Below are 24,007 nucleotides of genomic sequence, written 5' to 3' on the forward strand. Positions count from 1 at the left end.
CTATCCACTTTCATTGTATGGCAGAGAGCAGGGTGAAAATTCTTCAAAACGTCTCATTTCGAGTTCCACGAAAATAAGAAAGCCATGCATGTTTGGAACAACATGAGGCTGAGTAATTTCCCATTTTTTAGGTGAACTATCTCTTTAAATACTGTGGCTAAACAGTTATCCACTGTTGGACCAATTCCAACAGTCTGCTCAGAAAATAAATAAAAATAAAACAGCAACGCGCTAACAATACTCTAAAGCAGATTAAAGGCTGAAGCGTGCAAGCAAGAGCTCTTTCCATTTCTGCCTCTGTGGTCAGCTACACTCGGGCCATGTTTGACAGCCCGGCCTGTGTATGTATGAGCCACAGCATGGCTTAACACAACATGATCCACTGTGCATTTCAAATCAAAGCAGAGCTCATCTCATAGACATGCATGTAAACAGACATCTATTTACAACAGACCAAGATAAATTAGTAGTTTCATTCTTCTACAGTTGTGTATAGTTGCTTCCTCGAAAGGTTATGTTTCCAACCTGGTCTCACAGAAAATACTACTATTCCTACATTTTTACACGGCTCATTGAACGCATCATGATAGTTTCTTGGTTAAATTAACATGTGAGCTAAAAGCAGAGGATCAAAAGCGATATATGCAATGAATGCAATGCATAGGGGCGCCATACAAAGGGGGCACAATTTCACTCAGCAAACATTTAAAAACGTTAAAGTCCACAAATACATAATTCAGTGGTATCATTAGAAAGCTTACAATCATAACTTTTTATAGAAAACCATCACTTTTGCTTTTATGTTACATAAAATAACAAAATAAGGGATAAAAACATCCACTCCTCAAATAAGTGCCACCTAGAGGTCATGAGGTAGAAATATTTCCATGAATATAAAAGTCTTTCACATAGCACTTAAACACAGTGGAAATTTCACTTCGGAACTGCCACAATACATGTAAAGAACCGCGTTATATCATTTTGTCGCCACAGTCAATTTTCATGAGATCAGACTGTATTTTTCACACTTTGAACATACAATGATGGTAAATAAACCGAAATCTTTCAAGAACATGTCTTAGTCATTTTTAATCCCAAAATCAAATAAAAGAAATAAGAAATTACATTTTACTTGAAGAAGATTAAACCTATTTTAAAACCATTCAGATTTGTAGCATCGTGACATCAATTTCATGACAATGAAACACATTTCCCCAACAAATTCGTATTAATATAATGCAAAAATGTAATTTCCATGACTGTAATGTGAAAAAAGATAAATCAGTAGTAATGTAATTGTAAAACATTTATACAGAAAAATAAATAAATATAAATAAAATAAATATAAAAATACAAATTACAGTTACAATATCTTTTTAAATATTGATAAATTATTTATATCATAAAACATTTATACATCATGGTAGAACTTGTGTTTGCCTTTAAAAAACATTTGCTGATAAATATAAAGTAATACAAATAAAATAAATACAAAATAAACAAATATAAAAATACAAATTATGGTTACAGTATTTTTTTATATATATTGATAAATTATTTAAATTGTAAAACATTTAAACACCATGGTAGAACTTGTGTGTTCCTTTAAAAAATATTTTGCTGATAAAAATAAAGTAAAAGAAATTAAACAAATAAAAATAAAAATATATAAAAATACAAATTATGGTTACAGTATTTTTTATATATATATTGATAAATTATTTAAATTGTAAAACATTAATACACCATGGTAGAACTTATGTTTTCGTTTAAAAAATATTTTGCTGATAAAAATAAATATTAAATAATTAAAATAATCGTTACAGTATTTGTTTATTAATGATCAATTGTTTAAATTGTAAAACAGTATACATCATGGTAGTACTTGTATTTGCCTTTAAAAATTATTTTACTGAAAAAAAAGATAAAAATAAATATAAATTATTTCAACAGTTTCTTTTTTTTTTTTTTACTGCAATACATTGAGACTGATTGGAGTTAGATTTTTTGTTTTTTGTTTTTTTCATATTATGGTAATGAGCATTTGGGAAATGACAACTGACAATTATGTAACAGTGAAAATAATCTTAATAATTCCTTTTTGCAGAATATATATTATTATTTAATATACACACACACACACACACAGACACACACACTGTATATATATGTATATATGCTATATACACTCATGAATTGAAAATGACATTGTATTTCATATAAGTACAGTATGACAAAAGCAAGAGAGGACTTACTGTATATTCTCCATAAAATCCCTTTGTTCAGATCTGATCAAAGTTAATTTACTGGTTTTAAAGAGTTAATGTACTGATTTAAAAACTTAAAAGTGGGAAATTATTAACTCAGTATTAACATGCAAACAACTAAGGATAATAATAATAATCCTAAAAAAGTCATAATTCTCTGTGTTCTGTTCTTTTGTTTTAAGCCACTTGTAGAATGCAGAGTACATTGAAGAGATAATGATTTTGTCACCTGGCCAAATACGAGCCAAACAGTTAGCAGTTGAGTGTTTAGTTCATAATGTCTCAGATACACCAGGCATGGCAGGTGACTGTGCCATAACAGTCAGCACAAAACATCTTTGACTAAACCTGAATTATTTAACATCACTATTGCCCTGAGCCCCACCGCATGAAAAACTGGGGGTTTAGAAGAACGTCTGAGCTAATTATTCTTTGAAAGCTTTTATAAACCTCTCCATCTCGGACATAGCAGTTTAGTTTGTGACAAACTAAGTGGCAGCACATGAATAATATGACGCTAACATAATTTTTCTCTCTGAATTAATGTTTCATCTTATTGTTATGCTCTTTTAAACTGCTTGGTTGCAGCCTGTGCATGGAATGCTTTTACATTTGTATTTAAATGTGGCATTGTTAACTTATTTTAAGTGCTCCAAACAGCACAATCGTTTGACCGAAACCCAAAAAGCATCTGTGTGCAATATCCTCCTCTCTTGTCATGTGGTTAGAATGATGCAAAATAAAACTGTAGCCATTTCTTGCAAGAGAAGAGCTGGACAGTATGGAGCAGAACCAGGGTTTTTCACTCTCACCTTAAGTTCTTGACCATCAGTGGGTGAAGATGAGATTGGATTATTGCTAAAACAGGCACTGGCAGATGCTTCGTCTCCCGTTTGGATGATCCATTTAAGTGGAAAGAAGTCAGGGTTCATCCGAGGTGTATAATGAAACCGCAGGTTTAATCAAGGCTAAATATATGAGAAAACATTTGCAGATGGATTTATGTTGAAAACATTAAATGTGTACACATAGTATCAACACAGAACGCAGAAACTCTCTGCTCTTAAAAGGGCAAGGTTATAAATAGTTTAAAACAGCAAACAAGATTTACCTTGGGTTTAGTAGCCATGGGGCTAGTCATTATAACAGAGCAAACATTGTAGAATGGCAGTTTGAATTACTGGTTACACCAGGTCAGATATTGCGTGAATGAGCATGCCTGGAACTACACAGTCTCCGAATCTCTGGAGTGGCACATCAATAATTTAATAAAGAAGACAAGCTTCCTTTTACGCATTATTTTCATCTGGCTGGTGTGCTTTTTTTTTTTTTTTTTCCATATCCTGCTGAAAGAACACTCATTTCTTTTTAATGTTCACTCAAAAAGTAAAAAAAAGGCTAATATTAACTGCAGCCCAGTCAGCTATGTAGTATGTCTATGAAAAGAAACTCAAAAAGGACAGTCAATATTAAGAATAACACTTTACAGTAAGGTTCTATTTGTTAAACCTAGTAAACAATGAACAATATAATTTTTACAGCATTTATTAATCATGATTACTGTTAATTTATAAAAAGTACAATTGTTTATTGTTAGTTCATAAATAGTTATAAGTATACATATAATGTATATAGGACACATATTGCTGTATTTCACATTTTTGCTGTTAGAACATAAGCTATGTTCTGAATAACATACCACCATCCAATGTTTTATTTAAATAAAATAAAATTGTAAACCCTAAAAAATGTACTTCATGTGGTAACACATAAAATTAAGTCAAAATGATTATTTAACATCACTAAATCAACTAGAACATATTAGGTTACACAAAAACAAAAACAAATGTAAAGCTCAGATCAGGTAGAAATAGCTCCTTAAATTGACAATACCCCCTAGAATAAAAATTATCTCATCATTTATACACCCTCATGCCATCCCAGATGTGACTTTTCTTTTTTATTAGAAGAATATTTCAGCTCTGTAGGTACAATGCAAGTGAATAGTGGCCAGAACTTTGAAGCTCCAAAAAGCACATGAAGGCAGCACAAAAGAAATCCATAAGACTCCAGTGGTTTAATCCATGTCCTTAGAAGCGATATGATAGGTGTTGGTGAGAAACAGATACATTTTTAAGTCCATTTTTTCCCCCTTAAAACAGCCCTCCTAAGTGTTCTTTTCTCCTTAGAGTTCTTCTTCTTTTGTTTTTGGACAATGTAGCATGCTACTGTTTGATACAGTATGTTAATTGTTGCATAATGCAATTTGTACTGTGCAGTATTCAGTAAGTAGTGATATAGCATTCCATTCCTAACAGAGCCTATATGTTGCATAATTTATGCTATTTCACTCACTATTTAAAAATAATTGTAGGCAGTATTCAGTTTATACTGCTGTATGCAGTAAGCTGGAACTTTGTTCCAAATAAAGTCATAGTTGTGTAACTATGCTGTTTACTTACGGTATACTTTTGTGTTTTCAGCCCATTAACAATGTGAAGACTATGCTGTGTTTTTGCTTTTATTTGCTTGATTAAGTCTTAAGCTGCATCCCAGATCACACACTTCTGCACTATTCTACGCCATTTTTAGTGTAAGTAGTGCAAGTAGTGTCTTCTAACTGGAAATGCATAGAAAAGAAGAATATTATGAGTACCGGGAGTATGTACTTCTTCAACCGAAATAACATTGTGTAGAATACTGAACACTTCATGCGCTCAGCAGTCACCTTTGCCCTATGTAGCAGAAGGGGTTGTGATGCTGGCCTGACAAAACAGTTGTGATTAATGGTAAATGTGGCAACTAGCGAAACTTCCGTATAGACAGCACCTCGCAAATTTTAATGCTTTACCATCACCCCAAGCTATGTGAATATGTACGTTATTTGAGATATAAGAGTTTGACTAAGGTTGGCTAATGCTTCTGTGTAGTTAAAAACCATTAGTGGTCCATTTGAGGCGATACTACTCTTTGAAAATTCATACTATAGATGGCCGAGTGCATAGTGCATAGTGTGCACAGCATGTAGTGTGCCATTTGGGACACAGCCTTTGATTTTTGTTTTTAAATATACCATGCAAATATTATTTTGCTGGATGCTCACATCCTCTACCCTCTGATTAAGTGCTCTAGTTTCAAAAACCATGAGCTGAAGAAGCCAAATCCATTTCACATTGTCAATGAGTGTCAAAAGAAGAGTAAGAAAAAGGGGCATTAGTGAGCATTATAGTGTTAGTCCAGGGGCCCTTAATAACATGGTAATCTGGATTACAGCATGTGCAGATCATCCTGTGGTTTGGGCTGCTGACCCTTCAGCCAAAGAGCATTCTTGCACTGCATTAGCATCCCCACAGTCACCCCAGCGCAAGTTTTCCTTGCCAAATATCTAATCTACCGTACAGCTGCTAGAGCAAATACACACAACTGTACGTCTGCCTCTACACTGTCTTTCTCATTCATATGTAAGCTTTTGTAAATCTTTAAGTGCCTCAAGGGGCCAGTGAACACACTTTTCTTACTTCTTTGGCTCTACATTGAGAAATGTGCCATCCTCAACATAATTCATTTACTGGAAGCTCTGCAAAGGGTTGCTGATCCACTCAAAATGTTTTATGTATATATATATATATATATATATTCATTTAAGAACACATTTTCAAAACAATACAGTATATCCATGAAATTTAAAGAACTGACTCCAATACAAACTGCACTGTTTATAACTGGAAAGCGTCTGGAAGCTTGTGGACTTATCTGTCCTTTATACAGCTTGTGTGTTTCAGGTTACCCCTCCATCCAATGGGGGGAAAAAGAGTGATTAATCTTCAACCAACACTTTCTCTGAGAAAAAATGAAAGAAAAAATTTATTTAAAACGAATGGTTGGTTGTGTATCAGTTTCATGCATGAAATCAAAATCAGTGCTCAGTGCTCAAAATCAGGTCATACACTGTAAAAAAAAAATCCTGTTGTTTTTACAAAAAAAAAACAAAAACAAACAAACAAAAAAAAAACTGCCAGCTGTGGTTGCTAGAATAATTATGTAAGAAATACAGTAAAAATATAAACAACTTTACAGAACAATCTGACCTACAAATCATCTGTTAAATTTACAGTAAAAAAACATCATAAACTTGATATTAACCTTCTGAAACTGTAAAAACCTGCTTTTGACTTTATAATGTATTTGTTAATCACCATAGTAATTACAGAAGAGCACATGATGATGTGAAGTTCACCAACAGTGGCTCTTCCAGGAGCAATGACCAATAAACATGTAGAGACAGTGCTAAGTGCCACTCACACAAACACTAAACACCATCAGGGTAACACATGTGAAATTTAAATGATGCAGTAAACATTAATTAAACTACATTAAATATAAAACAGAACACCCCAAAGTACGTAACTGATATTAAAAATAAGAAGAAACTATTCTCATAAAATATAATGAAATATGCTGGGTCATACAGGGAATTGTGGGAATGCCCGATTATTGTTTTTTACTGTAATTTTAATAATTTAATGTAAAAAGTACATGTAGCCTACTCTCTTGTTAAACATAATGTACATTTATAACATTAATTATACAGGAAAATCATACTTTTTACATCTAAAAAATTTAATTTTTACAACATTTTATTGTAAAAACGACTGTATTGTCTTTTAAAATATATTTAAAAGTTTTACTGTATATTTTACAGTTAATATTCCTTAATCAATTAAAGTTTTTTTCTGTAGCATTTTTACAGTCTTTTACCATTAAAATTGTAGATTTTTTTTTTTTACAGTGTAGCAGAAAAGATTTCTATGAAGACAGCATTTGTGGCATGACACTGATTACCTTTATTGGTTTAAAGGCAGAAATGTGAAGCTTATAATTTTATTAAAGCACTTACATTAATTATTCTGTAAAAACGTGTGTAAATTTGAGCTGTAAAGTGGTTTAAATCATCGTTAAAGTTGTTTTAGGGTTTTAGAACTTACGCCGTTACTTCATCATGTTAAAGAAGTTGTAAAATTGGACATAACTTTACACAAAAAGGTTAGTAAGCGATTTCATCACACTTAAATCATCTTAAAAATGCATAATGTTTACGTATTATGGCTATACTTTTGAAACAGTGAGTATTTTAATGTTTATGTTATGTTATGTTAGTGCCTCATTGTAAGTGCCTCACATTTCTTTCTTTTTTTTAGGAAAAGGATGGACAAATCCCGAAATTAAAATGTCCTTACCATGACGACGTAACACAGTGAACCCTAAAACCCTAAAACAACTGTAAAAATACTTATTTAGACAAATTTACAGCTCAAATAATACAAGCCTCACGGTTCTACCTTTAAACCCACCAAAAAGTGGCCCCATTTACTTCCATTTTTAAGTACCTCACTGCAACCTCGATTTGTTTTTTTTGTTTTTTAAGAAAAGTGATGAGTCTAAATATATTTTTATGGTAATCAACATTATGCCATCCATGCTGTCGATTTAACTGAACTTATATTGAACCTGGTGTATTCCTTTAAAAAAGATGACACCTCCAGATGTCATAAGTAGGTTCCCTTACAGAAAAGGTGGACATGGTGGACAGTAACGAAGCATTTTTACTCCGTTACTGGCCTTAAACAGGCTACAATATTCATGTAGGCCTACCTGTACTTAATCAGAGTAATTAAATGTATTTAAATTTCATGTAAATTCATAGCCTAAATAAATAAATGATACTGATGTCCGTTCTTTGAATGAATCATTCTTATGTGCTGATTCTTTGTAATGAACCAGCTGAACTAGTTTGCAAAACACACTAAAGGATTCACTTGCGAATCACAATACACAGTTGCAGCAGTTCTCGAGTAAACAACTCACCGATTCAATGGTTCAATTTTAGCCGAGCCTGACTCGACACGAGCCAAGAACCGGGTAAATATGGTCCTCAGCGCTCGAATTTATGGCGAATTTGAATGATCGATTGAAAAGTACGTTACTATAATACAGCACGTGTAGCCTACAGGAAACATGTTTACAATTTGTAAACATGACAGACGTTTGGTATGACAACTCATCGTGTGCGGCATCATGTTAAACCTGGCACAATGCGTTTTGTCCTTTGTATAGATCGTTATTTTTTACACCAGAGATGTAAGAAAGTACAAATACTTTGTTACTGTACTTAAGTACATTTATTGAATATTTGTACTTTACTTGAGTAAAAATATTTCTGATGACTTTCGCTTTACTATGTTTTGAAGAGAAAATTTTTACTTTTACTCGGATACATTTCTCCAGACCTTTTAGTTACTTTTGCAACTGAACAAAGTAAAAAATAACACAGCTGTAAATGAAAACTGCATGCGGCTCGCTAATAGTTGTATGATCAATTCAATTCTTTTGATTCGGTAAAAACGATTCATTTTGCAAATCGATTCGCTGAATCAAAATAACACAGAACCCCGGATAGCGTGCGTCTCCATTCGGGAATCTAAAGAGAAAAGACTGTTCATGAACATCTGTGTTTTTGGCTATAAATTAATTTGATGCATTTTGGAATTTAAACATTAAGAACATTTCGAAATACTGATGAAGTTATGTGCCTTAACGTTGAACCTACTTCTGAAAAACATTGATAACTGATTTAAAGTATACTGTATTCGACTAAACCAAATTAAGTCCCTTGTGTTGGGCACACCGGTGGGGCGTCACAGCTGGCAGCTGTGGTTGGGGAGACAGGCTCAGGCAGTGGCCTGCAGGGACGTGCTGTTTTTCACCCTTTGGGGCAGCAGTTGGAATTATATTATTCTATTCTGCATGCACACAGCAGGTTAATATGAAGATTTTCCCCTATGTGGAGGAAACCCTCTGGGTGCCCCAGCAGGTGTAGACACAGCATGGCTCTTATTGTTTAGTAAAACATCATTCAACATCAGCCTCATTTAGAAGGGAACTCTATACCTTTACAATTCAACAAGTTTAAATCATGATGATCACCAATAAAAGACAGACAGAAACAACATAAGACCTGAATAACGGTCTGTGAGTATGTTTATTGTTATTATCCATAGCTTTTTATCCAGAGTGTCTCACGGTGAGCTTATTACAAGGACAGTCTCCACTGAGTGACCTGGGGTGAGGCGTCTTTCTCACAGGGGCAATGGTGACATAACAGAAGCAAAGACACAGTTGAAGGTTTCCCCTGTCTGGGATTCTGCCTGATGCCTGTGTGATAGCAGCACAGATTCTTAACCACAACACAGCTACAATATACATTTACGTTTGCATGTGCACTGAGAAAAGGGTAAACGAAAAACAAAATCAATATTTCCTCCTTATTAATGCATACTAATCCTTTATTCAAATATATATGGCATTCGAAACACCACATGGTCTCTCATCATATCTAGAACAAATATTCCTGAGCAGCTCACCCCACTCTTAAAAATAAATGTTCTTAAATGGTTCTTTGTCGGGGTGTATGGTTCCATGAAGGAGCTTTAACATCTGTGGAATCTTTCCATTACACAAAACAAGCCTAAATAGATGGACGGATGGATGGGCAGAAAATATGTGAAATGAATATCTGAATCTTTCTGCCTGTTTGTGAACTCTATATAATTTATCAATGCTCAAGTAGTTATTAAAAGATGGGCATGGAGTGCAATACATGTAATACATCAGGCTCTGGTCTCATTATATGAAACAAGTGCTTAATGAGAGCCCCTATCTGGCATAAGATGTTTTGAAATGAGATGATTTTGAAAGTAGCACATGGTTGAGTGGTTGCCAATGGTGATTAAATGAAAGTGACCCATATAGAAAACAAAGCCTTGTTATTTATCTGAAAAATCATACAATGCTAAACATAGTTTCTACAACAAATTGGTTTGGAGCCATCATGTTTCTAGTTGAGATATCATGAGATAACATGAGATACATAGGACTCATAATTCTTCAAAGATTCAGATTCATCTTTTTTGGGATTAATGAATGTCTACCAAAATGTGATTTGATCTTAATGTAAATTACAATAATAATAAAATCACATGACCATCAAATAAAGTAGGGATTCCATTGCAGAATTGGTGTAATATTTCAGAGTGTATGGTTACCTGTAATGTTCTGTATCACATTCTATTGTAAACATGACCCGGAAACATCAATGGTAGAAAGTATAAGGTAGTAGTCAAACTTTTAAAAAGATTGATATTTGTGTGATATAATAATCTGACTTTAATTAAGAATACACCTTGTTAAATATTGACTGACATGGGTTAAAATCACAATGGGCTTACAAAATAAAAAAATACCCATTGCACCTGTGCATCTGGAGATGGAATTTAGGTGTTAATTCCAATGCACTAAGATCATTTTTAAGTTTTGAAAAAATAATGTTTTGTTTATAATATATATATATATATATATATATATATATATATATATATATATATATATATATATATATATATATATATATTAAACTGACTGGGGAGCTGATATACATGAGATCAAACCATATACAGCATAAAATAATCTGTCTTTGAATTCGATCAGTTTATTCCAGTACCTTTTATTTTGAAAAATAATTCATATGTAAGGTGGTACTATTTAGTGAATCTGTAAGAGTTACTGTAAAAGTGCTTCTTAAACACTGACATTTAGAACTAAGACATTTATTTGAAAGTACAATGGAATTCCAAGTTATACAGACTCATTGCTGTTTAAAAGCTGTGTTGTTTTCTAGAGTGTCACTAACAGCCTGTACTTTTAAGTAAGCTTTTCTTTCTGTGTTATTCCCATGGGAGCTGCACAGGGGAATTCGATGAAGATGTTGTGTGCTCCCTTCACAAACACTGAACTGTGTTTGAGGTACAGGTGCATCTCAATAAATTAGAATGTCGTGGAGAAGTTCATTTATTTCAGTAATTCAACTCAAATTGTGAAACTCGTGTATTAAATAAATTCAGTGCACACAGACTGAAGTAGTTTAAGTCTTTGGTTCTTTTAATTGTGATGATTTTGGCTCACATTTAACAAAAACCCACCAATTCACTATCTCAAAAAATTAGAATATGGTGACATGCCAATCAGCTAATCAACTCAAAACACCTGCAAAGGTTTCCTGAGCCTTCAAAATGGTCTCTCAGATTGGTTCACTAGGCTACACAATCATGGGGAAGACTGCTGATCTGACAGTTGTCCAGAAGACAATCATTGACACCCTTCACAAGGAGGGTAAGCCACAAACATTCATTGCCAAAGAAGCTGGCTGTTCACAGAGTGCTGTATCCAAGCATGTTAACAGAAAGTTGAGTGGAAGTGTGGAAGAAAAAGATGCACAACCAACCGAGAGAACCGCAGCCTTATGAAGATTGTCAAGCAAAATCGATTCAAGAATTTGGGTGAACTTCACAAGGAATGGACTGAGGCTGGGGTCAAGGCATCAAGAGCCACCACACACAGACGTGTCAAGGAATTTGGCTACAGTTGTCGTATTCCTCTTGTTAAGCCACTCCTGAACCACAGACAATGTCAGAGGCGTCTTACCTGGGCTAAGGAGAAGAAGAACTGGACTGTTGCCCAGTGTTCCAAAGTCCTCTTTTCAGATGAGAGCAAGTTTTGTATTTCATTTGGAAACCAAGGTCCTAGAGTCTCGAGGAAGGGTGGAGAAGTTCATAGCTCAAGTTGCTTGAAGTCCAGTGTTAAGTTTCCACAGTCTGTGATGATTTGGGGTGCAATGTCATCTGCTGGTGTTGGTCCATTGTGTTTTTTTGAAAACCAAAGTCACTGCACCCATTTACCAAGAAATTTTGGAGCACTTCATGCTTCCTTCTGCTGACCAGCTTTTTAAAGATGCTGATTTCATTTTCCAGCAGGATTTGGCACCTGCCCACACTGCCAAAAGCACCAAAAGTTGGTTAAATGACCATGGTGTTGGTGTGCTTGAATGGCCAGCAAACTCACCAGACCTGAACCCCATAGAGAATCTATGGGGTATTGTCAAGAGGAAAATGAGAAACAAGAGACCAAAAAATGCAGATGAGCTGAAGGCCACTGTCAAAGAAACCTGGGCTTCCATACCACCTCAGCAGTGCCACAAACTGATCACCTCCATGCCACGCCGAACTGAGGCAGTAATTAAAGCAAAAGGAGCCCCTACCAAGTATTGAGTACATATACAGTAAATGAACATACTTTCCAGAAGGCCAACAATTCACTAAAAATGTTTTTTTTATTGGTCTTATGATGTATTCTAATTTGTTGAGATAGTGAATTGGTGGGTTTTTGTTAAATGTGAGCCAAAATCATCACAATTAAAAGAACCAAAGACTTAAACTACTTCAGTCTGTGTGCATTGAATTTATTTAATACACGAGTTTCACAATTTGAGTTGAATTACTGAAATAAATGAACTTTTCCATGACATTCTAATTTATTGAGATGCACCTGTAATACTGAAGAGTTGAGAACAACTGTGTGGCTGGAGCGTCGTTTTGCTGTTTATTTGAAGTGAGGCATGTAGATTTTTAGCCAAAATAGGCCAGCATAGCCTAATCTTTTCCAAGCAATTTTTGCAGCATCTAAATTAAGAATTACTTTGTTCTTTTTTAAATGTTCTACTAAAGTCCAAATGTAAGTCTTTCTAAGCTGGTTGACAGAATAAACCCTCTAAGCCACTCAGCATCAACACTTCCGATCAGGGATAAAGTTGTAAGGTGTTCCTAAACCCGTTGAGCTAAACTAGTAAAGGAACTGATGCTGCCACGCCATCAGTGTATTGGTGTTATGAACATCAGCGGATTAAATATTGGCCTGCATGTTCTCTTCTGCGCTGCACAAATGTGGCTCTGCCACCTGTTCTAGTTCAATATTACAAAACAAACAAATATTTATTGTGAAAATGCATCACACTAATGTCCTGTTAAAAATTCAAAAGCCATACCATAAATTTTATAATATATTAATAATATAATGTCTCATAATATCAGTGTATGCTGTACACACACACACACACACATATATATATACATTATATATATATATATATATATATATATATATATATATATATATATATATATATATATTTACACAATTGTATGCTTTTTTTCTCCACGGTAATGTTATAGGACATTAGCAGGTATGCATATTGAGATGCAAACTATTAAAAGCAAACTATTAAGATAATAATGTCTTATGTAAAGGTAAATGTGATTATGTGTGTGTTTGTGTGTGTGTATGTGTGTGTGTGTGTATATATATATATATATATATATATATATATATATATATATATATATATATATATATACACACACACACACACACAGAGAACCTTTACATAATAAATTATTAATAAGAGGCATTTAATATAATATGTTTTATTACAAGGCTGTCAGTGTGTGTGTGTGTGTGTGTGTGTGTGTGTGTGTGTGTGTGTGTGTATATATAGCTACACGAACCTTTATTGATTAATAACATATGGTTAATAACAGGCATATAATATAATATGATATAATATAGGCCTAATATAATATAATAAAATATAATATAGCCTAATATGTTTTCCAACAACGCTGTTAGTATATATATATATATATATATATATATATATATATATATATATATATATATATATATATATATCAGGCAGCGGTTATAAATACTTTTTTGAAAGGCCTATAATATTGAAAACAAACAAACAAACAAACAAACAATCTAAAATGGTATCGGCCATCCAATAGCGACAGGTTTGGCTGATCTTCCATCAGCTTAGTGCTAGAGAACATTCGGGCGCTGACTGGCTATTCCACTCGCAAGCTTTTATTAGGTATATAACCATCACCGAAGACGGGTGTGTAACGGATTATTTCCTTCGGAAAATCTCAGCATCAACATCGTCGTACACGAAAATAACTCCACGAGACAAGGCGCATTTAGAACGTCCGGACGTTTGTTTCCATTTCATTCTCGGAATGCCTTCGTGATGTCATACGAGTTTTCAAATGAACACCTGTTATCTTTCAAATGGACGTCTGGCGCGCGTTAATATTTCGCAGAAAGACGAGGGGCGAACGTTTTCAAATTCGCGGACTGAAGCCGTCTAATCTCCGGCAGCAGAACTAAAGCCGTTTAGGGATCCATTTAGTGATAAACCCGACAGCGAACATGAATGGTGAGCAATTTGCGAGAGCGATGTTGACTGGATTTGTATGGCTGCTCTGCTCCCGTGAAAACTAGAAGAGACAACCATCGCGCGCGTTGTTATTGATAAACCTCGCGATTGCGTCTTTCCAACAGCTGATATTCACAAGTCTTGGACTTTTATTTAGAATCCACGTCTACATAGTTTCGCAGACATGGGCAAAGACGAATGCAAAACCATGTTGGACGCCCTGAACAAAGTGACGGCTTGCTACAGGCATCTGGTGATCGCTTTGGGGAGCACGTCGGATTCTCAAAACCTACGAGAGGAACTTAAAAAGACCCGCAAAAAAGCCCAGGAGCTGGCCGTGGCCAACAGGACTAAACTGACGACTCTTTTGAAAGACAAGAGCATCAGTAGAGATGACCGCGCCGAATACGAGCGCTTCTGGGTGCTCTTTACCAGCAGCATGGAGCTCCTTGAGGTGGACATGAAGCGGTCCTTGGAGATCGGGCAGGATTTCCCACTCAAAGTGCCAACAAGACACTTCATCCAAACGGGCATGACCGGCAGCACCACGACCGTGGCGGCCCGAGCCATGAGCGTCCAAAACATGAAATATGAAGCGGACGCCAACATCGACACCGCAGATCTCAAAGAGCTGGAGACCGAGATCGCTCTGGTGGACCAGATGATGGAGGAGATGGAGATGAAGGTGCAGGTGGCGCCGTGGGCTGTCGAGGCGAAACAGGAAGCCGGCGCTGAGTTAAAGTCCACCGTCAGTGTCGGAAATTCGTCGGTCGGTGTCATCTCGATTTGCGAGGAGGAACCCAAAGAAACGGTGGAAACAGAAACTGATATGATGAAAGTATTCGCAGGCATTATATTCACTGCGGTTTTATTAATTGCTGGGATTCTGGGCTACCTGGTGATTAATCTTTGAGCAGCGGGTAGTGACTGTAATGTTAATGGGTGAAGATGGATAATTGGCCTGTGTATCAGGATGGCACTGACTCAGGGCTTAGATTTTCGGTCTGAATGTACATGGAGGCAGCAACATGTTGCTTCAGTAGGCCTGTGAATTTGTGGAGGCATGTCTTGATGTCATGATGCTGGAGATCACCTCGCCAACATTTTGATGGGAAGCATTGGTAAAATACATCAGTTTTTGAAGGGAATAGCTAAAAGGACTGTCACAATCCAATGGCCCATCATTCTGGTCGCTCTACAACTATGGAGTTATACTTGTGCCACAATTCTGTGCGCACAAAAAATGTTCTGATTACGCAAGATTATATTTTGAGCATGCAAAACGTATTTTGCAGGCAGAGTGGGTAGGAGGAGAAAGCAAAATGTAAGAATTATGAGCGAATTCACATTCAAATAAACTTTATTCAAGCGCAAAATTGACTTTCATTTGCTCAAAATGAATTTATCTTTGCTGATGAGTTCAAGCATGTGCAAAATAACTTTTTGTGCGCTCAGAATATCATCTTGCGCATGCAGAACATTTTTTGTGCACTCAAAATATCATCTTGCGCGTGCAGAAATTTATTTGTGTGCTCAAAATATAATCTTGTGCGTGCAGAAAATTTTTTTGCACTCAAAATATCATCTTGCGTGTGCAGAATTTTTTTTTGTGCGTGCAGAAATAGTTTTTGCACTCAAATTATCATCTTGCGTGTGCATAATAACTTGTACACTCAAAATTTCATCTTGCACGTGCAGAACATTTTTGTGCGCTCAAAATATCATCTTGCATGTGCAAAATAATTTTTTGTGCGCTCAATTTCATCTTGTGTGTGCAGAAATGTTTTTTGCACTCAAAATATCATCTTGCTTGTGCAAAATAACTTGTTGTACGCTCAAAATTTCATCTTGCATACGCAGAAAATTTTTGTGCGCTCAAAATATAATTTTGTGCATGCAGAATTGTGGCACATATATAACTCCATATACAACTCCTAAACTGTAGGCAACAGATCATGATCAGGTGTGAATGTTTTATTAGCCAAAAAGAAATTTACTACATCACTTGAGGCTTGAAGAGGACTTAGTTGTAGCATATTTGTCACAGTAATTGTCACTCTCCTGGGCATATCAGTAAGTGGGTATTTCATCACTGGATGAAGACCTACAACTTGAAGTTTACAACTTTTAGGGCACTTAGGCGACAACAAAGGGTTCTGCATATCAAACCGATGTTTGTTTCTGAGTTTATATAGATCATAGTGATTCACACCATCCTTGTTAGTCATATACTAAGCAGACTGCCCATCAATGACTGTCAAAATGGGCCTTACAGTGGGTGTCACTGCATTCTTGTCCAGTCAGTGTACATAAAATATATTTATTATAATAAATGAAGTAAATGAAGCTTGTGTTTTGTTTTGATTGTGAATCAAGCACCTTTTTAATGTTGAATCCTCTGCATAATATGGGTAAAGCTGTAATGTTATATAGCAACAACACTATCATTCAATCAGTTTATATAGTAGGCTATATTTAAAATACCTTGAATTTGCAAAATCGACATGGCTTTCTTTATTTAAGAAACTTTATTAAAGCTGTGGTATTGCATATAGCTGGTATATGCACAGACATGAAGGCACTTTAGATGACCATATGAATGCTGATTGGTCCTGTCTAATGCAATGTAATTCTTTCCTGAAGTTTGCAAATGTTATTTTTAAACTCTGTCCCCTAAAACTTTACTTGTAGACTTCAGGATTTAGTCTGAGATAAAGTATTGTTGGCAGACACTTCTCGCTCAACTAATTAAAAGGGTATTTATAGAAAATTCAGAATCCCATTTGCCTGTCTAGTCCTTCACCATAGCTCTACCACCAATCAGGTTGTATTTTGTTTTTACTTTTAATGTGATTAGCTGTTAGTCCCCTTTACACCAAAGGAAGATATGTACTGAGTTGTACAGAATACTTCCATTGTGTCTGAAAGGGACAGAAGATATATTTAAACTATTTATAGTATTCCTTATATAAATTGTCTGCAGGATGCATTGAAAAGCATCAAGGATAAAAAATAAATGCTACCCTAAAAATGTGTTTCATGTGTTAACAACTAAATTAACTAGTTTGATTCAAGCCAGATATCATACTTAACATCACAGAATCAACATGAATATATTAGGTTACACCAACAAAACTAATTTTAAGGGTTTGATCATGCAGAGGACAATTGCAGGTTTTACAGTTTACAAACTCATGATAAAACTCAGTGAACAGACTAGGCTACTAATTTAATCATCATCATTATCTTTTTACAGAGCAAGCTTTTACCCAAGTTTGATCGATTAATTAGTCTCCCTGCTGTGCTCTGTGATTCAGCAGCATGATTGATTGGAACAACTGCTTGTTAAGTGGCGCCCTATAATGGAGCGTCGGGTAAGAAAATCGGTGCCATTTAAAGGCCAAGTTACATATCCAGCAGGTATCTAACATTTATTAGTAAAGACTTAAGAGCAATGATTTAAAGTGCAGCAGTATGTAATCATGCAGTATCTATTTTTTTGTTTATTGGGTGCAAAGTAAAAGTATTCCACTGGTACTCATTTATTTATACAGTATATTTGATAAATTAATATATAGTATGTATTATATTTTTAGTATATATGGTAGCAAAATTAAGCATTAAAATCTGTACAAAATAGCTCTATATACTCTAAAAAATGCTGGGTTATTTTTTCAACCCAAACGCTGGGTTGGGCCTGTTGGGTCACTTTATTGGGTTATTTTCTCTCTGTTGGGTAATTTTGGGTAGTTTTTGTGTAACCCAACCACTGGTTTATTCGGTGAAATAAGGTTTGTGTCAGTGTTTTTATCTATGATATAATTACTGTACACCAGAAAATGCAAAGATACCGTTCCATAATCAGAACTGGACCACTCTTATGACATCAGCTGTTACTTACTAGCAAGTCAATCCACTGTTGGTCATCTTTTGGAACGTTCTCGGGAGGCTATTTCCAGTAATGCAGTGCAGCTCCTATCTACTTGAATGGGGGAAAGCCGAAATCTCATAAACGGTTGGTCAAGATTACGATCAAAGAACACATTTAAAATTAGCAATTAAATTTGATGATACTGGAATCATAAATTGTGCTATATTATATCATATATTACGCTAAAACACGCAATTGTCCCGGCTCGTATAGCTAATACGCATTTAGCGAGTTGATTGACAGGTGATGTCTGTATCTAAAAGGTGATTGGCTCTTTTATCTGTAAGGCAGGACTTCCTTTCTACATCCGTTGACCGTTGGGCGTTCCAGTTTCTCCCATTCATTTAAATACAAGTGGCCCGTCTCTGCTAAATAAGCTTTGGCTGTGTTAGTCTGTGATGCCCGCTGGACGCTGAATAGGTTCATTCACTTTTTCTTTGGATTTTTTTTTATTTTATTTTTTTTAGTAATGCAAACGTCTCTTTTCGGCGAAATTTTCCGTTTGAATCCAAAATATATCGCCTACATGATTCATTTATTTCATCAACACTTGCATCACGGCTTCAGTGCTTCAATACTCCGCTCTAGGCAAGCGTCATGCGCAGCTTTGTCCAACACATGAAAAGCGTTGGTGTGCACGGTAAACATTGAAAAGGTATTTGAGTTTAGAGTAGAAAAAGTCAGATAATTATAATTATAAGTTCTTATTTTAATTAAATTTTATGGATTTTATTAATTCCTTACTTATATAAATAGTTTTCTAGTATTAGACACTAGAATTATAAGGAACATTTAAAGGGATAGTTCACCCAAAAATAAAATTCTCTCATCATTTACTCATGATCATGATCATCATGATGGCGCCACGGATGGCTGCCTCGGTGTGGAGCTCCTCAGTTCTTTTGTTGTTTTTGTTTGTTTGTCCTGTGTTTAGTAATCTTTTTCCAGTCAGTTTTAACAGAGATGAACTGCTGAACATTCGACAGCATATACCAGACAATCTTTTCCCAGTTTTCGAATATTCAGACGTTTTGCTAGACAACAGCTCTGCTGTTCAAGAGACGCGGGCGAGGGAGACGAGCCGGTGCGCTGGTCAAACTCTGTCGGCGTGGATTTCGAACAGGGCTGCCGAGTATTCACTTAGCGAATCTCCGCACTCTTCCTAACAAAACAGACGAACTACATCTCCTCACTCGCACAAACAAGGACTTTTCAACCTCTGCTGCCTTGTGCTTCACAGAAACCTGGCTGAGTGAAGCCATTCCGGACAGCGCATTACATCTGTCGGGCTTCCAGCTGTTCAGAGCGGATCGCATCGCAGAGTTAACGGGGAAAACGAGAGGCGGTCGAACATGCTTTTATATCAATGAAAGTTGGTGTACAGATATAACATTGTTAAAGAGGATGTGCTGTCCTAATTTGGAAGCGCTCTTTATTAACTGTAAGCCTTTCTGCTGGCTGATCAAATCAGACATGGAACAACAATACCCAGACTCAGTTATTATTATTCTTGGGGATTTTAACAAAGCAAATCTCACACGTGAACTGCCCAAATACAAACAGCACATCACATGCCCCACCAGTGACAGGAACATACTGGATAATTGTTACAAAACAATAAAGGATGCATATCGCTCTGTCCCTAGAGCAGCTTTGGGACTCTCTGATCACTGTCTGGTTCATCTTCTTCCAAAATACAGGCAGAAATTAAAATCAACCAAGCCAGTAGTAAGGACTGTAAAGAGATGGACCAATGAAGCAGAGCGGGAACTACAAGCCTGCTTCGATTGCACAGATTGGAGTGATTTTGAGGCTGCACCACAGACCTGGACGAGCTCAAAGATACTGTGACATCATATATCAGTTTCTGTGAGGATATGTGCATTCCTACTAGGACTTATTTAAAGTTCAACAATGACAAACCATGGTTTACAGCAGAGCTCAGGCAGCTTCGTCAGGCCAAAGAGGATGCTTACAGGGGTGGGGATAATGTCTTGTACAATCAGGCCAGGAACACACTGAACAAGGAAATCAGAGTGGCTAAAAGAAGATACTCTGAGAAGCTGAAAAACAAGTTTTCAGCTAACAACCCTGCATCAGTGTGGAGTGGCATGAAACAACTCACACATTACAGGACTCCTACCCCCAACCCTGTGGTGGACCAACAACTGGCTGACGACCTGTATGTGTTCTACTGCAGATTTGAAAGGCCCAATCTCACACCCTACACCTCTGACCTTCAATTCACACAAACACCAACACCTCCTGCAACCCCCCTCCTCCCCCATCCTGTACTCAACCTGCACTTAAGATCTGTGAAGTTGATGTGAGCCGCGTCTTTCGAAAACAAAAGACGAGGAAGGCTTCAGGCCCATATGGCGTCTCACCAGCGTGTCTCAGATCCTGTGCTAACCAGCTGGCCCCCATCTTCACACAGATCTTCAATAGATAACTGGAGCAGTGTGAAATCCCATGCTGCTTCAATCACTCAATCATTATTCCTGACCCAGAGAAACCAAAAATCACAGGACTTAATGACTACAGACGTGTCGCCCTGATGTCTGTGGTCATGAAATCATTTGAGAGACTGGTGTTGGCCAACCTGAAGAACATCACTGGACCCTTTCTAGATCCCCTTCAATTTGCTTATCGAGCAAACAGGTCTGTGGATGATGCAGTCAACATAGGATTGCATCATATCCTGCAACATCTGGACAGACCAGGGATATATGCAAGGATCCTTTTTGTGGACTTCAGTTCAGCTTTCGACACCATCATCCCAGCTATACTCCAGAATAAGTTACACCAACTCTCTGTTCCCATGTCTATCTGTCAGTGGATTACCAGCTTTCTGACAGACAGGCAGCAGCTTGTGAGACAGGGGAAACTCACTTCTAGCACCTGTACAATCAGCACTGGTGCCCCCAGGGATGTGTGCTCTCCCCACTACTCTTCTCCCTCTACACCAATGACTGCATCGCCAAGGACCCCTCTGTCAAGCTCCTGAAGTTTGCAGATGACACTACTGTCATCGGCCTCATCTGAGATGATGATGAGTCTGCATACAGAAAGGAGGTTGAACAGCTGGCTGTCTGGTGCAGTCAAAACAACCTTGAGCTGAACACACTCAAAATGGTGGAGATCATTGTGGACTTCAGGAGAAACACCCCAACACTGACCCCCCTTACCGTTCTAAACAGCGCTGTGGCAGCAGTGGAGTCATTCGGGTTCCTGGGCACTACCATCTCACAGGACTTGAAGTGGGAGACCCACATTGACTCCATTGTGAAAAAGGCCCAGCAGAGGTTGTACTTCCTTCGCCAGCTGAGGAAATTCAACCTGCCACAGGCGCTGCTGATACAGTTTTACTCAGCAGTCATTGAGTCTGTCCTCTGCACTTCAATAACTGTCTGGTTTGGTTCAGCTACGAAATCAGACATCAGAAGACAACAAAGGACAGTTCGGACTGCTGAGAGGATTATTGTTTGCTCCCCCCCCCCCCCCCCCTTCAAGAACTATACACTTCCAGAGTGAGGAAAAAGGCTGGAAAAATCACTCTGCACCCCACTCACCCTGCCCACTACCTTTTTGAACTGTTGTCTTCTGGCCGACGCTTCAGAGCTCTGAGCACCAGAACCGTCAGGCACAGGAACAGTTTTTTCCCTCAGGCTATCCATCTCATGAACAGTTAAATTGCCCCATTGAGCAATAACTATGTGCAATACACAGTTTAGTCTTTCTTATATTTATCCAACACATCCAACCTCTTCTGCCATTTCATTCCTCTGAAAAAAAAAACAAAAAAAAACAAAAACAAAACATTTGCACTGTACATAACAGATTTGTATTTGCACTGTACATAACAGATTATATTAGATTTGTACTTCCCATGTGTATGTGTGTATGTATGTATGTGTATGTCTGTACATATGTGTATAATTATTGTTAATTTTTTTATTTTTTTATTATTATCTATGTCTTGCTACTGTTTTTGTATTGTTTTTGTATTGTTGAACACTGGAAGCTCCTGTCACCAAGACAAATTCCTTGTATGTGTAAGCATACTTGTCAATAAAGCTGATTCTGATTCTGATTCTGATTCTCTCATGACATCCCAGATGTGTACAACTTACTTCTGCAGAACACAAATGAAGATTTTTAGAAGAATATCTCAGCTCTGTAGGTCCATACAATGCAACTGAATGGTGCTCAAAACACTGAAGCTCCAAACAGCACATAAATAAAGCATAAAAGTAATCCATATGGTTCCAGTGGTTAAATGACTGTGAAAGTGAGAAACACATCAATATTTAAGTCCTTTTTATTTTTACTCTAAATCTTCACTTTCACATCTAAAAGTCATGTGGCACCTGTTTAGTTTTTCAAATGTGAAAGTGGAGATTTAGAGTAAGAAAGGACTTAAATATTGATCTGTTTCTCACCCACATCTATCATATCACCTTTGAAGACATATTTAACCTCTAAAGTCTTATGGATTACTTTCATGCTGCCCTTATGTACTTTTTAGAGCTTTAAAGTTCTGGCCACTATTCAGTTGCATAGAATGGACCAGCAGAGCTGAGATATTCTCAACAAAAACAAATAATTTTAGAAGCAGAAGAAAGGCATACACATCTGGGATGAGTGTGAGTAAATTAGATATTTGTCATTTTTGAGTGAACTATCCTTTTAGTAATACAATGTGTATTTAATGTTTTTAATGCCTAGTGTATTTAACATTAATTATACATGTTACTTTATTGTTCTACATGCTGTTTATTAAACCTTTTGTAAAATGAGTTTAAATGCACTTACTGCATGTATTTATATTCATTCAAAAATAAAGGAACTACCATGTTTACACATTTGTTTATGGTGTGGTTTTACAATATTTTTTAAGGATAAAACAATCTGAAAATATTAACCCACTTATGAGATCAAATTAACCCAGCATTTGGGTTGAATAAATAACCCATTTGCTGGGTTAAAAGTAACAACCCAACTTGCTGGGTTAGTTTAGACCAACTTGTGTTCTGTCCCATATTTAAACAGCAGCTGGGCTAAAAACAACCCAATTTGGGTTATTTTTAACCCAGAATTATTTTTGTGTATTTATGACACATATTGATCAATATTTAGATTTTGGATGCATCCGTTTAGGCTTACAGGTGTCATTCAATACATTAAAGCAAATTGTGATGGTTTATTTTGCTTTGAATTTCCCAATTAAAATAATTTTAAATAAATTCCCAATTATTTAATCCCAATTGTTTTATTTTCTTTTTGTGATATACATTACAGCTTATTCTTTCAACTCTTCTCTGCTCTTGCTCTGTGGATGAACAATACTTCTGGAGCTTAAGGTGAGACTACTACCAAACCAAGTTAATTTGAAGCTCCATATGAAGATATTATGCATTTCAATCAATAAGGCTTCTTGATCAATGCTTGAAGCAAGTGACCGCTATAATGACTCATGAAAATAGGTATTGCTGGAATATTGATTTGCAGGAACGGATTGAATTGCCGACACAAAATAGGGTATTAAAGTGTAAAAATTCACAAACCAATTGCATTTAAATGTGCAAATGCCATAACCCATAAAGATAATTAAATTCCCTTTCCAATTTTATTACTAAAAGA

At 36.2% G+C, this 24,007-nt stretch overlaps 1 protein-coding gene across 1 annotated transcript; it reads left to right on the forward strand.

Annotated features, from left to right (window-relative positions):
* Positions 1 to 14,054: 14,054 nt before the first annotated feature.
* On the forward strand, positions 14,055 to 16,766 carry LOC127455873 (regulator of G-protein signaling 9-binding protein-like). Its single transcript, XM_051724013.1, has one exon. The coding sequence runs from the start codon at positions 14,618 to 14,620 to the stop codon at positions 15,344 to 15,346; it is 729 nt and encodes a 242-aa protein (XP_051579973.1). The 5' UTR covers positions 14,055 to 14,617; the 3' UTR covers positions 15,347 to 16,766.
* Positions 16,767 to 24,007: the final 7,241 nt, after the last annotated feature.

The sequence above is a fragment of the Myxocyprinus asiaticus genome, chromosome 18 (assembly GCF_019703515.2).
Source record: "Myxocyprinus asiaticus isolate MX2 ecotype Aquarium Trade chromosome 18, UBuf_Myxa_2, whole genome shotgun sequence".
Taxonomy (NCBI): Eukaryota; Metazoa; Chordata; class Actinopteri; order Cypriniformes; family Catostomidae; genus Myxocyprinus; species Myxocyprinus asiaticus.

Coding starts and splice junctions, on each gene's coding strand:
- LOC127455873 (XM_051724013.1), top strand. CDS start 14,618: ATGGGCAAAGACGAATGCAAAACCATGTTGGACGCCCTGAACAAAGTG.